Source organism: Contarinia nasturtii, unplaced genomic scaffold, assembly GCF_009176525.2.
Source record: "Contarinia nasturtii isolate CC-2019 unplaced genomic scaffold, AAFC_CNas_1.1 Cnas_scaffold_350, whole genome shotgun sequence".
Classification (NCBI taxonomy): Eukaryota; Metazoa; Arthropoda; class Insecta; order Diptera; family Cecidomyiidae; genus Contarinia; species Contarinia nasturtii.
The window spans coordinates 1432072-1448272 of NW_022197705.1; the positions used below are offsets into that span (position 1 = coordinate 1432072).

Sequence of the window (16201 nt, forward strand, 5' to 3'; positions counted from 1 at the left end):
GTATAACATATATTTACAAAACTGCCATCATCAGTACAAATATTGTGTAAGGGAAAAAAATCGCCAACAACAAAGTAACTCGTTTTCCTGTAAATGCGGTGAATGATGAACTACAAAAACTCATTCGAAAATCTTTATTTGGCTTTCAACCGTTTCGTCCATATCGCCGTTTATGCTCAAACTCTTTGCATTGTCATCCAACTGCACCTCTCTTTTATTCTCGCGCGCAATCGCTCCCGCCCTCACTCCACATCACATCAAGCATATCGCAATTTATAAAGTATAAAGTATGTATTTGAACGCGGCTGGCCGACACTGATAAGAAACTAAAATGATATACAATAATAAGATGTGAAGCCGGTGTCAAGTTAAGTGGAATGTGTGCGTTTGTGCTTGTGGATTGAATCTATGAAGTAGTGTGCGAAAGCTAAGGCATTGAATTTGAGTGCTATGGCTATGAATCATAACGATGATGATGAGATGTGTATTTGACGTTAAAAAGTTGGTTGCGAATCTCCGGCATTTTCGCCTCAATGAAGAGATAGATTTATTATTTTGTTTGCAAAATTTATGTAGAATATACCATAAGCATACATGTATGTATGAAAGGATTTTGTGTACGAAAGATTCGACCAAGTTTTGAATATAGATTCATAGTGATCGCTTTTCCTGTAGCTATTATTCTTGTTGATTGTTTCGTTGCCGGTTATATCGCCCGACTTTTTATCGTTCGTCACAAATATTTTGGAATTACTTAAAATGCGCTGGCACGACATTATTTCCAAAGTTTCGTTTTGCATTGCCGCTTCACAAACATACACAAAGTACAGTGTGCACATAGTTTTTTTTTTGTATAAATTTGAAAGTCAAGATATATGGCTGCTACCCTATCGATAAATCTATCAATATATGGAACAGATGGCGATTAATCGTTGGCTCAAAACCAAGATGATTTCTCTCTCAGTAATATTATATTCATCGTAAGAAGTATAAGCGTATTTCCATCATTAATTTTGAATAAGATCGAAAGTGATTTGTTTGCATATTTCCTTAATCTCATCGCATCAACTAATCGATAGCTATTCGACTTATCTATGACGAATGAGTATACAGTAAAGCACACAAAGTCTTATTTCATCATTTTAATCACTGTAATCAATTCTCACAGTAAGAATCAGCAATAGAATGAAATTGTTAGTCATGATTTCAATTGAGTTAAACAAAATCATCCACTACGATTGAATATTTTTACTGTAAATAAACAATTCATTTTTGTCAAATAACCAATCACAAACTTGTACAGGCTTAATACGAGCAGAGATTGGTCACAAGATCTGGTTAAATAAACGCAAATCGTGCAATTTCACCTAATTCTTGTATTGTATGGTACTTGAGCGGAAAAACTCACCCTTTTCGCTGTGACGCGTTGATACGGAGCGTGTGTTGTATGCTACCATCCCGATAAGAACTTATTTATATTCATCAAAACACCTTCTCATACTGCTCCTAAGACCGTTTGCGCCACTCACTGAACATGTGCACGAGACATGAAAGACGAAAGATAGCAAGACTTGTAGAGTGTGAGTATGCGGTAATTCTTTTTGTTGTTTGCTGATAAGAAAATTTTCGGATAAAGTATAAAAACGATTTACTGGAGAGTTTTATGATTGGAAGTCTTTCTGTTTTTTGAAAAATTGATAACGTATTATTTTCAACCTCATCGTTTTTAACAGCCATTGATATGGTTCCGGGCCATTCATATACATCATCTATCGTTCTCAACGAATAATAATCGCACAATGACTTTTTTGACGAATTTTCTCTTGGTCTAGATGCTGGGTCCTTTGACCAATCTGAGGCGCTCACTATTTATCGATTTATTGATAGTCGAGCTTAAATTTTTAGGCGTATATATATGCATAAGAATTTATTTCTTTTATATCGACATTATTTCAGTTCAATAAAAGTATTACCATAAATCTGTAATTGTTTATTCATGATAAAAAAAGAGTGGAGAAGCACATACAAAAACTGCGATGCATCTCAAAGCTCCAAAAACACTGCAAGCCCCCAAAACACTTCGGATTGCTCATATTTTTAAATGTAAAACTCCTAATCACAAAGTCAATACATTGTATACTTCTCTTTTTTTCTTCAATTTAAAAATGTACATATGTATGTCCTTTACTAATTGCTATGCATAACAAATCTTCTTTAAAATATGTTTCCAATGTCCTTTAATTCAAGCCTTTTAATGCCTATTGATGTAATGCACTTTGATATTTTTTCATTTATTTTTTACCAGTCTAGTGGTATCAATTCAGGCTATTTAAATGCAATTAATTGCGTTCTTTAACACGCTTTTTTTATCGGTACCAAATGGAGTTTTTTCTTTTTTGCATTTACTGCCAGTTAGGATGTAGCAAAAACGAGCCCTTTTCACAATCGATTTAATGATTTTCTTTGAGGGGCAAAGCCATACTAGAGCTATGGTGTAACAACAGCGAATCTTCAGTGCTGGTAAATTTCCGTATTCAATGATAGATGTTCGTATGTTTATTCATATGAATGGTATATACCAAATACGTACCACAATCTACAAATGTATTTTCCCTTGATTTATATTCAACCAGCAAAAACTTGAAATTCAATCGTTCAATCAGACCTTAGTTAAGTTTATGTATGGATAACTACCAGTAAAAAAACAAGCCTTTAACAAATTGAACGTATTAATTTGAATGTTATCGGCTGTATTTGCTGAACCGAAGAAAAATTCAAACAAAAAAGTACGTGACCACAGAAAAATAATGTGAAATTTCGATGAATGTGTTGCCAATGAAAGAACGCATTTGGCGCACAGAATTTAGTGAGTTTTTTTTTATCAAGCAACACAGATAAAGTGGTAATATAACGTATAGAAATTAATCGTGTGTTTGTAAAATAATGGTAGTTCATCTAGAATTCTGTAAATTTTCTGTTCATTTTGCTTTGCATAGTGACTAATAAAAGGTGATACATAATATGTATTTTAACGGCGTAATTGAGTGACAAAGTAAAAATCACAATAATATCACGCACTCCATATCGGATATCAATTGCATGTAACGTACAAATTCAAATTTGATAACATACACAGAAAAAAAAAGTAGTTCCACTTTTTCAAGCGCGCGCTCACTCATTACAAATTGAAACTGTAAGATAGATTTTCATTTGTTCCAATTATCAAACGCACAAAATTGTTTAAATAAATAATCATAAAGCAATTTCAGCATAAAACAACAGTGCAATCGTAATGCATTCAAAGCCGAATGAAAACGTTTGTGTAGCAAATGCATCCACCGATATAAAGCATATGCATTATGTTATCACAGTCGAGCGCAGATTAGCGAATATGCGTGAATGAATGAACGAAGAAGCCACTTGGTATTCTTATCAAAAAACCAGTATATTGTTGAATTCAAGCTTCACTGCATGCAATTTCACGTACAACATAAATACCGATAAAAATGGCTTTTTGTTCCGTTTTTTCTGAATTGTCTTCACCGAATCGCGAGGCTCAATTTAGTGGCACGCATTAGATTTTGGATTGGCTGACGTTGTGCGAAAATTCGCTATACACACACACACACACATTTCTGTATATATTTATATTTTAAATCGAAGCATTTTTTTATTGCGAGTTTCTAGTCCTCTGGATTTGAAGTTGACTTTTGAAAAATTATAAGCTTACATATCTAGCTAAAAATAGAGAAACAATGCACTAGTCGATTTTTGTGCTTCTGTGAACACCAGATAGGCAAACACATTTCCAGAATAAATAAACTTCGAACCGCTTTTTGTATATATGTTTGTGTGATTGTATGAGCGGTTTTTTTGTGCACCACTGTATTTCAGTTGATTTTATTCGGTATATGTCGAGCGATAAATATATATATTTGTACTGTGCGACGCACCAGCAGAAAAAATGTCGTTTATCCAAACGTAGACTAGATAAGGAGCTACGCGCATATATTATCGCCGCTTTTGAGTACAGCTCTACCGTAGCAAATGAAAGAAAAAATCTGCTGGAACAATGAAAATATATGTATATTTTAAAAAAATGCTCGCTTCGATATCATGGTGCAAAAGAGACAATGAGAGGGTCGCTCTACATTTGTAGCACTCATGTTCGATTTCGGTCTCGTTTTTTTTTTATATTTTGAGTGCGACAAGCATGCTAAATTATTGGGAACTATTTGTTCAATGTGGCACCGAGAGATAGAAACGATAATAGGTGGGGTTTCATTTCACAACTAGTGCACACAATTTTCATTTGTGTTAATTCAGTCATTAAAATGACATTTTGATAATGAACACATATAAAAAAGAATATTTCGGAAGTGGTTTTTGGGATATAATTTTTATCGACTTTGGTCCAACAATAAATGCCTTCAATCCATTGCGCAGTTATTTCAACAAGAATAGTTAGTGCGGAAATGGATTTGCATAATGATACATTTGATACTATCATACAGGAATATCTTCATTTCAAGACTGTACTTTCGTTGTTGTTTTAAATATTTTCAAAACCGTATTTAGCAGTTGGTACATGAGCACTTTTTTTAAATACTTAAATGCAATAAACTATTTGATTTACTTTTTTTGAAATACATTTTTCACTGGGAAGATCCAATCAGAAACCGCCGAAGACTAATTGCTCACAATTTCATACGACGAATTATTCAAATAAAGCATCGTTTATCATTTTTGATTGTGGAGTATGGGTGCTTGTTTGTTCTTTTACTGAACTCAGTGAATATTCAGTTTTCATTAATGCTTGCAATTAGGTTCTAGCTCGTACACGGGAAAAAAGTGAGCATACAGCGCATCTGCCATACAGCGATAATGTTATCTTTTACACACTGCGTGAGTCACATCGCACAGTTTTTGGTTTGGCTCTATCTCTTGTGTCCCGTTCCACCGAACTGGATAACAGAAAACAGAAAATAAAGAATAAATGGCGTTTTATCTTTGCTATTATCATTCTGGCAAAGAGGAAAACTGATAACAAACATTTGTTGGTATGCTGGTGTGTATGTATTGCTATTCCTGTGCGCTCTATAGGAAAAACAACAGTGTCAACGAAATCAAATTGAGCGCGATTTTTTTCTCTTTCTGTCTCCTGGAGCAAATACGTGTCGCAAATCGGGAGATGGATAACACAGAATGATATTGCACACCAACAAATATGTACATGCATAAGCGATAAGAGTGGTTCATATTTAAATAGGGGATCACTATAAAAAAAAATATTGTTATTGTTGAATCTCTATCTGTGTAAGTTGTAAGAGTGAGACAGTATGAACGTTAGCTGCTCTCGTTGAATTGACATCCACTCCAGACGATTTTTCAGGTTTGTCTGCATTTGCGATATGCGTGTGAATGGTATACGTGTGCAAGAGAACTGATAGTATATCCGGCATTTGGGAGAGAAAATATGGAAATGAAGGGATGTTAGATAATCAAATTGAGAGAGAGAGAGAGTTACAGAGCTCGAAAAATATGCATGAATATTTGCGATGTTGATTAAACGAACACCAGCATTCAATGAAAATTGAAACAAACACCACTAGAGATAGCATTAGAATTGAATGTCTGGTAAGACTATTTTAAATTGTGTGGAAATGAAAAGAATTGATTTTTTATTTTTAAGCAAAAATCACTAATGGTCAAGAGAGATGGCGCAAAAAAATTATTGCCAAATTAATCAATTCGTCGATAAAAATCGTAACATAACAAACCACTATGATCTTTCTCTTTTCATTTGGTCCAATATATGTTTGAGTGTGATTGTGACTTTGTGTGCGTTGCTATTCACGAGCTTTCATGATCGGAATACTTAAATCAGTAGTATGGAAATGTCTTGCCAAAATGATAGTTAACATGCATAAACATACATACGAATGTTCTTTTTGAACGACCGAACGTTTTTGTGCCATTTCGGTGAGTTTCTCATTGATTTAACATTGTACTTTGTCACTCGTTGAATCGTTGCTCAAGGCACAAGAGCAAAAAAAAAAACGAAATGCGGCAAAGTAAACTACCGCTGCTACTGCGAATAGAGTGTGCAAAAGTGCCAAGAAAGGAAGGGGAAAAAAACAACGTTTTGTGATGTATTCGATATTCAAACTTATCACATTTTGGTGCTGTTGTGTGAAATGCGTAAGCTAGGCAGTCAGTTTGCATCTATTGAAATGTCAATTGTAATCCATTGTGTGCATCGCACAAGCATGGAAAAGAAGAGCGGCATGTAGTTCTGTTTGTTATTCGCTTTGTTTGTGTGAATCATCATCAAAAGTTCTTTTTGACGCACCGACAATTAGCATTGATTCGATAGCGTATGCGATACCAAATAGTTCGGTCTCCAATCGTATACAAGACAAAGATGGAAGCCGTTTGCTCTTTGCTTTCTTTTATAAACTGTAAAATAATCTTCGAATCGAATCGCAGAAACGGATTGTGTGCGGCAAAAAATGTCAAGTGAGGTGCAGCGAGAATGTGAATGTTAAAGGCACTATCGCCAAGAAGCGCACGCAAACACGCATAAAACAACAATAAGAACGAAATACCAAATAATGTCAATTGTGTTCAATTTGTATCGATCGAACAATTTGCATTTCACAGATTTTTTTCGCTTCCGCTTTGTTCTGTTTGATTATGGATTTGCACTTTTTTGGGTCCGTGAATATATGTGCACATCGTAAATAATAATATTTTGATAGATAAATGGAATGGACAAAAGGACTCTAAGCATTTCGGTGGAATTGATGAAATAAAATCTAAAAGTAATATTCATTGCCACAGCCAATCCAATTACAAGTTCGATATAATCGTGTTCTTATACATATATATATATATATATTTTTCATGGAAAAATCGATTCAGTGCAATCGTTTTAATGCTTTCAAGTAAATTGACACAAGTCGTGTCTTCTCATTTTCCACAGCTAAACTGTACTATTAGAGATCTTATCAAGTTACAGAAATACATAAACGAATGAACAAGACGACGATGAAAAAAAACTATTCCGATCATGTTAACATTGTACTTGTTTCTCAATGCCTCACAAATGAGCAGAAAAAAATTAACTTGGAACACGCGATAAAACAGATAGGCTTCATGCTTTGCAATGTTGTCGATTGATCTGAAGTGACAAACGCTCGATTCCTTCTTACCACAAACTTATTTGAAAGCATATTCAAAATCATCAAGAGATTTCTCTTGACGACACATTTTGCGTCAATAGCACGGTTTCAATTACATTGAATTGGTTACAAGATTTTTACTTGTGAACTGGTATAGACAATTTGATCCTCAAAACCACCTCAACTCCAAATGAATTGAACACATGAAACAGTCTAAATATTCTGCATATTTCAGTTGCTCAATCTCACACGTTGAAATGGCATCACACGAGTGATGCATAAAGTTCAGAGATCGCTGACATCATATTGCATCAACGAGTATGGAAATGTGAAAGGAATCGTGTCCAACAAAAATACATGCCATTCGTGTTGTCTTGATCAGTGTGTTTTTGCTTTAAATTCTTGGAATATAAATTAGCAACGACACACTGCCGTTTATGGTCTTAATTAAGACATTCGTTACAATGAATATTCTTTGCTTCGACTGTTGAGCTGGCTGATTTCCTTTGATTGGCTTTTGGTTATGTCATTTGGCTTCGGTTATTTCGATGCTGCATTTCCCAACAACAACAAAAAAGTTCTTGTGCATAACAAAGTTCCATTTTTCGATGGAAACAAATCAATATTTTTTTATCTCAAATAGAGTGTACAAGTTGCATTGCATATGTATACGTATCAGAATCTAATAACGAAAGCACATGCAAATACGTGAATATTGAAAAATACCATTAGCTTGTTTAAATTTAAATGTAAAGTGAAAACGGAGACTTTTCCCTTGCTCTATGGGTATGTGCGAGAAAAAAAAATGACAACCGGAAACGATAAATTCTAAGCGAAAATCTAAAATTGATCTCCGTTCCAGTTCTTTGTGATGTTGTATAAGTGCTTATAAATTTTGTATATACCAAACAATTCTAATTTCCTCCCCTTCAATTTATATTGTCGTCTCAACTTTGTAGATGATGAACGAGAGATGGAAAGAGAGCGAGAGAAGAGGACCCGAATCAGAATGCAACAGAAAATTCTCGGAGAAAATACATTCAATTTCATAGCATATTTTCATACATTCATCGTTGTATTCCATCGTGCTTGTCCCTCATAACCTCTTTCTCGTTTTCGCTTCGCTTCTATGAAAGAAGAAATTATTTAAAATCCGATATGCAAAAAGTTCTGCTATTTTACCATAGACTTAGGACATTCACGTCTCGTTCATCTCATTCCATCAAGTATTTTTTCTTCGCTTCTCTTCATCATTGCACATTCAGTACGAACAATTTGCATACAGCAAACATGCCAATACATTTAAAATGTGTATCGGTTTTGTTGTTTGTGTAATAATACATTTTCATTTCTGCAAGTTGTGTGTTGTATGATCTTTCTCGTACGGCTTTTCTCTTTGGCCTTTTTCTATCGTCTCTTGATTTGGCGAATGGGGTGGCATTGGTTCGCAAACCCATACAATTACTTATGTGCGAGCGTATGTACGGGTATGAAGTAAGCGATAGAAAAATAATCTTTGAAATTTATGCGAGCCAGAAAATAATTTAAAGATTTTGAGCTTTCGATATCGGCGGATGAATGCAAAATATGTTTATAAATTGGAGCTTCAACTCGTTATATGTTTTATGTAAATTTCGATATAAGCGAATTAAAATCATGACATAATCTATTGCGCTCTCGTAAACATTGCGCTGCTATCCATTTTATAAAGAACATCGACGAAGCAATTTCATTCTATATAATCTAGTTCGACAAATGATACGTTGAATTCCAACACATCCGTTGCTCATAAACGCTTTCAAGACTTTTCTTTCATATAATAAGCAAATTTGTGTTTGTAAATTTTATTTCATTGTTAAATTGAACGGTTAAATCAAAAGCAAATTAAGAAGTTATTAACAATAATTGCACAGAATTTGAGCACTTTCCAAAAACAATATTAAATAGTAAACATAATTTGAATCGAAACCACTTTTATTGAATTGCACAAGGGACTCTTGTTGAAGAATTCAGTGCATCTCTGTTCAGACTTTCAGATAGCATTCAAATCTGATGTATTCTACGTAAATATTTCGTTGCATTTTTTGAGATACTTAAATTGCGCTCAAGCATTTTTATTACGACACTAAGTTTTACGGCATCCATAAATATTTCAATAAATAACAATAATGTATAGTATCGAAAGCACTATGGTGTGAAAAATATTGAATAAATGGTTTCTGTTCATTCTTTTTTTCTTACATAGATCCAGAAAGCATTTCAACCGAAATAGACGACGAACAGAGTACAGTGGCCAGCGACGATAACACATTAGCGCGGTCACAATCAATTAGCGAAAGTGATAAAAAAGATACGCCTGCGAATGATGCATCGCCATTATCATTAGAAACGAGTTCGCACAGCAGCACTCCTGCCACATCGACAACACCCATTGCATCACCAAACTTACCGATCGATATAAAAATTGAGACGAAAACCACTGGCTCAACTGAATTGAATAGTACCAATATTGAACTACCAAAATTGCGATTGAATATAACGCTTGCATCGGATCCAGCATTGCAGCCAGAAGCAAAAGATATACAAAGTATACGAGCGAATACGGTTGAAAATTACGAAACTGAATCAAACTGTGATGATGAAATACAAGAAGATTCCATATCACCGCCCATACTTTTGCACGAAGATAATGGACCACCACCTGAAAAGATTCGTAGACGACATGATTCAACGTTTCGGCCATCTGGAAATAAATTTGTTGTTAATTTGCAACAAAACATTAACCCAGCCGACATCCTTCCACGAGTGCCAGCATTCATTTGTCAACCGTGTGGCATTAAATTCTCATCCATTTCAACACTGGAGGCTCATCAAACATTCTACTGCACTCACAAGTAAATCAAATTTGTTTTTATCATTGTTTATGATTGATGGATTCAAATAAATCCAACGAAATCTCAAAAATGAAAAATCAATTCCAAAAATCTATTCTTTTTACTAATCGAATCGGGTATTTATATTTTTTTTTCTCTGTCTCATCACGCAGCAAAAAAGATACCGAAGACTCGAATAATCCACTGAAAGTGATATTAGTCGATGACGGCAGCAGCACTGAATCAGCAACAAAAACTGTTCGCACCACCAAACAATATGGATGTAATCAATGCTCGTATAGTGCTGATAAGAAAGTTTCATTAAATCGTCACATGCGAATGCATCAAACATCACCAACCTCCAGTTCGGTCACATCGAATGGTGATGATTGTTCTAGTCAAGTAAAAATTACTTTTTTTTATTTATACAAATATTATTTTTAACATTCATTTCATATGAATTGAATCGCATATATACATCAATGCTATTACACGTATGATGAAAAAAAATGAAGGACTTTTTATTTTTATTCTATGTTGAAAAACAATTTATTCAGATTCAACCATCTCTACAGCAACCACAACAACCAATACAGTTGCATCAAGTCGACCGATACTGTACGGATTGTGACATTCGATTTTCAAATACAAAAACATTTCGTGCTCACAAAGAATTTTATTGTGGTAATAGACATCGAGATGGGTAAGTTTTGATTGTAAATTACAAATTGTAATCACAATTTTAAAATCAATTCACATTATTTTTGTTACATTAGTTTTATCGCTATTTTAAACGATTTCATGTTTATCTTATGTAGACCGGGTCCACCCACTTCTTCTACAAAAAACGTCACCCAAAAAACCGTTCAACCGAAAACCACGGAGGAGAATAACAAATTTCCAGAAACGATCGGACCAACTCAACCCTTTTTGGCACTACCTACAACGCCCATTATTATCATACCATATTCTTTGATTCGAGGAGCAAATGTATTGCCAGGACCTTTGTAAGTTTTTTCAAAAAATGATAATGGTCAGTCCTGATGGAATGAAATATTCTGATCATTTCCGCCTATTTTATCTATTTTAGGAGTGTATCGGCTGGAATAGCGAATCCCGATTTGAATTGTTATGTTTTGCAAAATGGATCATTGCAACCAATAGCTCAAGCCATTTCAGTACCAAGTGTAAGTAAGGGGCAATCGACAAGACCACAAACACCCGTCGCCAAGACATCGACACAACCAAGCGATTCAGAAGTTAGTCCAAATCATCTAGAAACAACATCGAAAGTTGCTAAACGAAACACAAATAGCCGGTAAAATAAAAAATAAAAAATATAAATATGGCAATTGTGCTGTTGTCATTTTAAAAATACATTCAGCGATATAATTATGTTGTTGTTTCTTTGTCATTCATTTAATCTGAACCTCATTTCATTTATCGCCAGAGAGGGAAATACAACGCCATTGGACTTATCGGTACGACGGTTATCTGTCGACCGTTCGTATAGAGAACGTTCGGCATCAATTTCATCTTCTATATCGGGTGACTTACAGCGAACAAATATTGATGCTCTAAATGATGGCAAAGAGAACCTATTACTAAACAGCAGTAACTCTGCATCGCCGGAGCAAATTGTTTGTGCACCATCATTGCCCGGATCTCCACCCCCATTGACTCCATCACCAAAACGTAGCTCGAGCAGTCCACGTGGTATTCTAACGCTGTCACCAAGCTCTCTTGCTTCTAGTCTTCATTTGAATCAACCAAATGCGCAGACAGCTTCAACTATTCTTCGACCATTATTGGTCAATGAATTAACGGCACGTATGGCTGATTCGAATTCGGTTGCTGCAGTTTTAAATTCTTCAGCACAGCACTTGCTTGATGGTCAAAACTTCGATTTAGCTCTAAATATCGCAACAAATGTAAACAATGTTCCGTTACCAATTGCAAAAACAACATCACCAATTGCAGTAGCGGCTGGCATTACAAAAAAACAAATTGTTGGTGCATCAACCGCATTGCCGCTGGTTCAACCACAAATTTTTGTAAAGCAAGGTGTATCAAAATGCAAAGAGTGTAACATTGTGTTTTGCAAATATGAAAACTATTTGGCACATAAAAAACACTACTGTTCGTCAAGAAATATTGAAGAAAATACAGAAGGAAAAGTAAAACCAAGTCCACCCACATCCCCACTGGCAGCAGCGAATCAAACTGGAAACTCGGCTGGAACAATACACGGTGCATATCAACAATTAATTTGTGCGGCTTGTGGAATTAAATTTACATCACTTGACAATTTAAAGGCGCACCAAACATATTACTGCACAAAAAGAATTGAAGTTCCAGCGGTAAGTGTGATACATTTTATCTATCAATCAGATTAAATAAATTGTTCGTGTGTAACAGTGTGTAATTATTATTAATTCGATAGGTGGTCAAGGATAAATGTACCAAATGCAAAATGTTCCATGATGCATCGCAAACGTGCGCTACTACGAATCAGAATCTTTTTAAATGCCCTGTGTGTGATGTGGTCAGTGCAAATTCAACTGAATCTCGTAAGCATTTAGAAACGCACGCTGGTGTCAAAGCATTTAGATGCACAATCTGTGGATACAAAGGCAATACATTGCGGTAAGTATTAGTTAGATTATTAGTTAAAGTCAAAAAAATTTACAATATGTATGTATTATTATGTATACAGTGGAATGCGCACACATATTCGAATGCATTTCGATAAAAAGACAAACGATTTCAATGAAGAAAATTACATATCATGTACCTTGGATGACGAAAATGCTGAAGCTGCTGCAACTATATTACCTTCACCTACACTATTGAATCAAGCTGCATCACCTGAGAATGCTCAGCCAGCGACCACAGCTGCTATCGCACAAACATATCACTGTGAAAAATGCACCTACACATCAATATCTAAGGGAAATTTGGTATGTACAGTATTTGTACTTTAGAGTAACTCATATTTGGGCAAGGAACTAAACTAATATCTCACAATTTCAGATTCGACACATAAAAATTGCACACTCAACTGATGAACAAATTCCGTCGTCTATAATTTCGTCTCCTTTAATTGGGGAAGGTGACGAGAGCTTATTGTGCGATGCTGAAACTGATACACAAAATTCAGCTAGGTATATACCTACATTTGTTAAATAAATATTCATAAATAAATGCCATATACCATTGTTATAGCTTGTCATTAACCGATGAAAACTATTTTATAGAGTAATTGTGAAAACGGAACCATCAGAATCAAAATCTTCGGATCGATCACCAATTCTTATTCCAGAATCAAATGATATTGTCATGAATACCATAAAAATTGAGAATGTCGAAATCTCGGACAACGAAGATGACGAAAAGAGTTCCGATATCGCCGATTCTGATTCGGCTCGAACATTCCAAAGAAGTTCACACGTAACGAGAACACTTTTAAGTGGTGTAACAACAGCCAATTCAATTTCATTAAATGCATCCACATCTGGAGACGACAATAAATATTGTCATGTTTGCGACATCAAGTTTAAGTATATGAGTTCATATATTGCTCATAAAAAATCGTATTGCCGAAATGTTCCAAATGAATTGGATATTGGACCAGTCACACCAAATCCACCAAGATCGTCACCAAACCAGACATCAGTCGTTACATAAACAATGAGCGTTACATTTGTTTCATTTTCAATACACTTGTTTACCGAAAATCGTTACTTTGAAAATAATATTTGTTTGATGTTTAGTTTTCGTAGAAGATATGTAGGTTTTTAACTTTAAACAAATCAAATAATACACATGACATAAGAAACTATTAAACATGACGTTTACAGGAATAAAGAATGCGATTTATGCATTCCTAATTTAATCGTTACTAACACATAAAATGTATTCAGTATAGTCTATATATATAAGTCTATGTATCAATACACAAAAATCGAACGCATTCTTTCGTTGGCGTCAAAACGGTAAAAATTATTATTTTCTAAACACTAAGGAATTTCATATATGAGAGATGCATGTGATCCCATAATAAACTAAATACGAATTGATAGCTTAAATGCGCATTCATGTGGCGATTATTTAATGAAAAAATAAAAATAAAATGATACCGGAACAATCGACTGAACCTAACACATAATTATAAAAACTAAATAAGAATTATCTACTTGATTCAAATTCGGCACATTTAAACCATATATCACTAAAGGTAGTGTGTATCCGTTCCAAGATCCACAATACTCTGCATCATCATTTTCAATTTCTTGTTAGAAATAATCAATGAAATAAATTCTTGATTCAAAGTTCAAGAGAATTTAAATTGAAATATATTAGTAAAAAGATCTCATTTCATAAATTTGGCCATGCGAATAGTGACGAACGAAATGCAGTAATACCCATTTCTCTACTTAAAAAAACACTTTCAATTTATTTTCGTTTTTTTAAATATGGCATAGCCATAATATTTGCCAATGAAGAAAAATATCCAAGACTTTTTGCCATATTTGAAATAAATTTGTAACTTTGCATAAGAGCTAAAAGCATTCTAATCCAAATATAAATCGATATGCATTTATGACAATTGTCATTCAAGCCAAATCGGATACCGACATGGCAATTTTACATTTAGATTAGCATTTGACATTATACAAATAATCGATCTTGAAATAATCACACTGGAGAGTTAGAAATAAAAGGCAGAATAGCCAGAAGTTGGAGGTAGACGATAATCAAAATAAAAACGAGAAAGATTCTTATTATACATGTATGTATTTATAATCATAATTAGTTTTGAATGCAAAAAGAAATTGACAATAAATAATTTAATAATACCACATTGAATTATATTCATGTTTTTCTTCATTTTCTAACACGGATAATACAGGAAGTTTTCATTTCGTATTGCAAACAATTAAAACTTGTTTTTTTTTTAAACTGAAAATACACAAATTAATTCGTTCTTATTTATCATCCGGAAATAATATTTACATATGGCTAAACATTGGCTAAAACTAAAGTAGCCTTCATTCATAGATTCTGGCGTCCTGAGTTTTAGGGGGGGTAATTTAAAAAAAAAATTCGAAAAATCTTGGTGGATAATTTCTGGGGGGTTATTTCAATTAAATACATTTTTATGTCGCGATTGGCACCAATCGAATGGTAAGTTGAGCTTACTTTAAGACGTTTCCAACGGAAATGCATATGCCCAGTGTATGTCAAGTATAGGTCCCACCGCGATTGTAAGAAAAAATGACCACTTTTATCACTTTTAGATTTTGCGACGTATAAAAATAAAAATTTATTGTAGAAAAAGCTATTATTTGGTGGTTCAATAAGTCTTTGGCCTGACAACCAGGTCGTGTCACTAATAAAAAATCTCTTTATTTTTTAAAAGTACCATCTGTCTCTAGACTACTGGAAAAATTTCAGACGAATCCGTTCACGGACCTATAAGTTACAGCGCTTGAAAGAGACCAACCTCTATGGAAAAAAAAAAGAATTCGATTTTTTAAATCAACAACAATTTTTGTAAGACAAATCTATCAGCAAAGCTTAAACTAAGCTTGGTGATATTGTTCAGACTCTCTTCTATCTACTGGAGCTAGTAAGAAGTTCTATATTACTTTTGCATGTGGTAATACAGGCAACGGAAAACAACTACCCCAAAAATGTCTCTTTTTGAAGAAATGATTAAAAAAATCCAAGATCTTGCTTTGAGGGTCTGCAATATCCTAGTGAATAATCCAGAATAGATCCGAAGCATCACGTGGAACAGAACATTTCGATATATCAGTCCAACATTTGTGCAAGAAAACTTCACTTGAACGGAGGCTGCCGCATTTGTTCACAATGGTTTTGAATGGTAGTTTTATTGCGATGTTTTAAGCATTCTATGCACAAATAATGTAAATATTTTTGTTGATAATTAATTAGCAGTATCCTACAGAACCTATTCAATCCATTTTGGGATAAGGTATACTCTACACGGTCATCAAAAACCGATATGTCCGCAAAAAGCCATATAATCCCTTTTTTTGTTCGAGCTCGCGTTTTGTGGGACCGTGTCTTCGAAAATATTGTTTTATCAACTGAAATAAGTTGGAACGGTGCCAAATG

At 34.2% G+C, this 16201-nt stretch overlaps 1 protein-coding gene across 2 annotated transcripts in view; it reads left to right on the plus strand.

Moving 5' to 3' along the window:
- The window catches only part of LOC116338146 (zinc finger protein ush), a 43539-nt gene extending 28613 nt beyond the window's left edge, over positions 1 to 14926 (plus strand). The window contains exons 3-12 of one of the 2 annotated variants that reach the window (XM_031763231.1): positions 9430 to 10078; positions 10231 to 10459; positions 10633 to 10760; positions 10876 to 11064; positions 11148 to 11375; positions 11508 to 12417; positions 12501 to 12703; positions 12774 to 13017; positions 13091 to 13221; positions 13315 to 14926. In XM_031763231.1, coding sequence (XP_031619091.1) covers positions 9430 to 10078; positions 10231 to 10459; positions 10633 to 10760; positions 10876 to 11064; positions 11148 to 11375; positions 11508 to 12417; positions 12501 to 12703; positions 12774 to 13017; positions 13091 to 13221; positions 13315 to 13744 — 3341 coding nt within the window. In that variant the 3' untranslated portion in view covers positions 13745 to 14926. Of the gene's footprint in view, positions 1 to 9429; positions 10079 to 10230; positions 10460 to 10614; positions 10761 to 10875; positions 11065 to 11147; positions 11376 to 11507; positions 12418 to 12500; positions 12704 to 12773; positions 13018 to 13090; positions 13222 to 13314 lie in introns of both variants that reach the window. The other variant, XM_031763230.1, reaches the window with a different exon arrangement.
- Positions 14927 to 16201: the final 1275 nt, after the last annotated feature.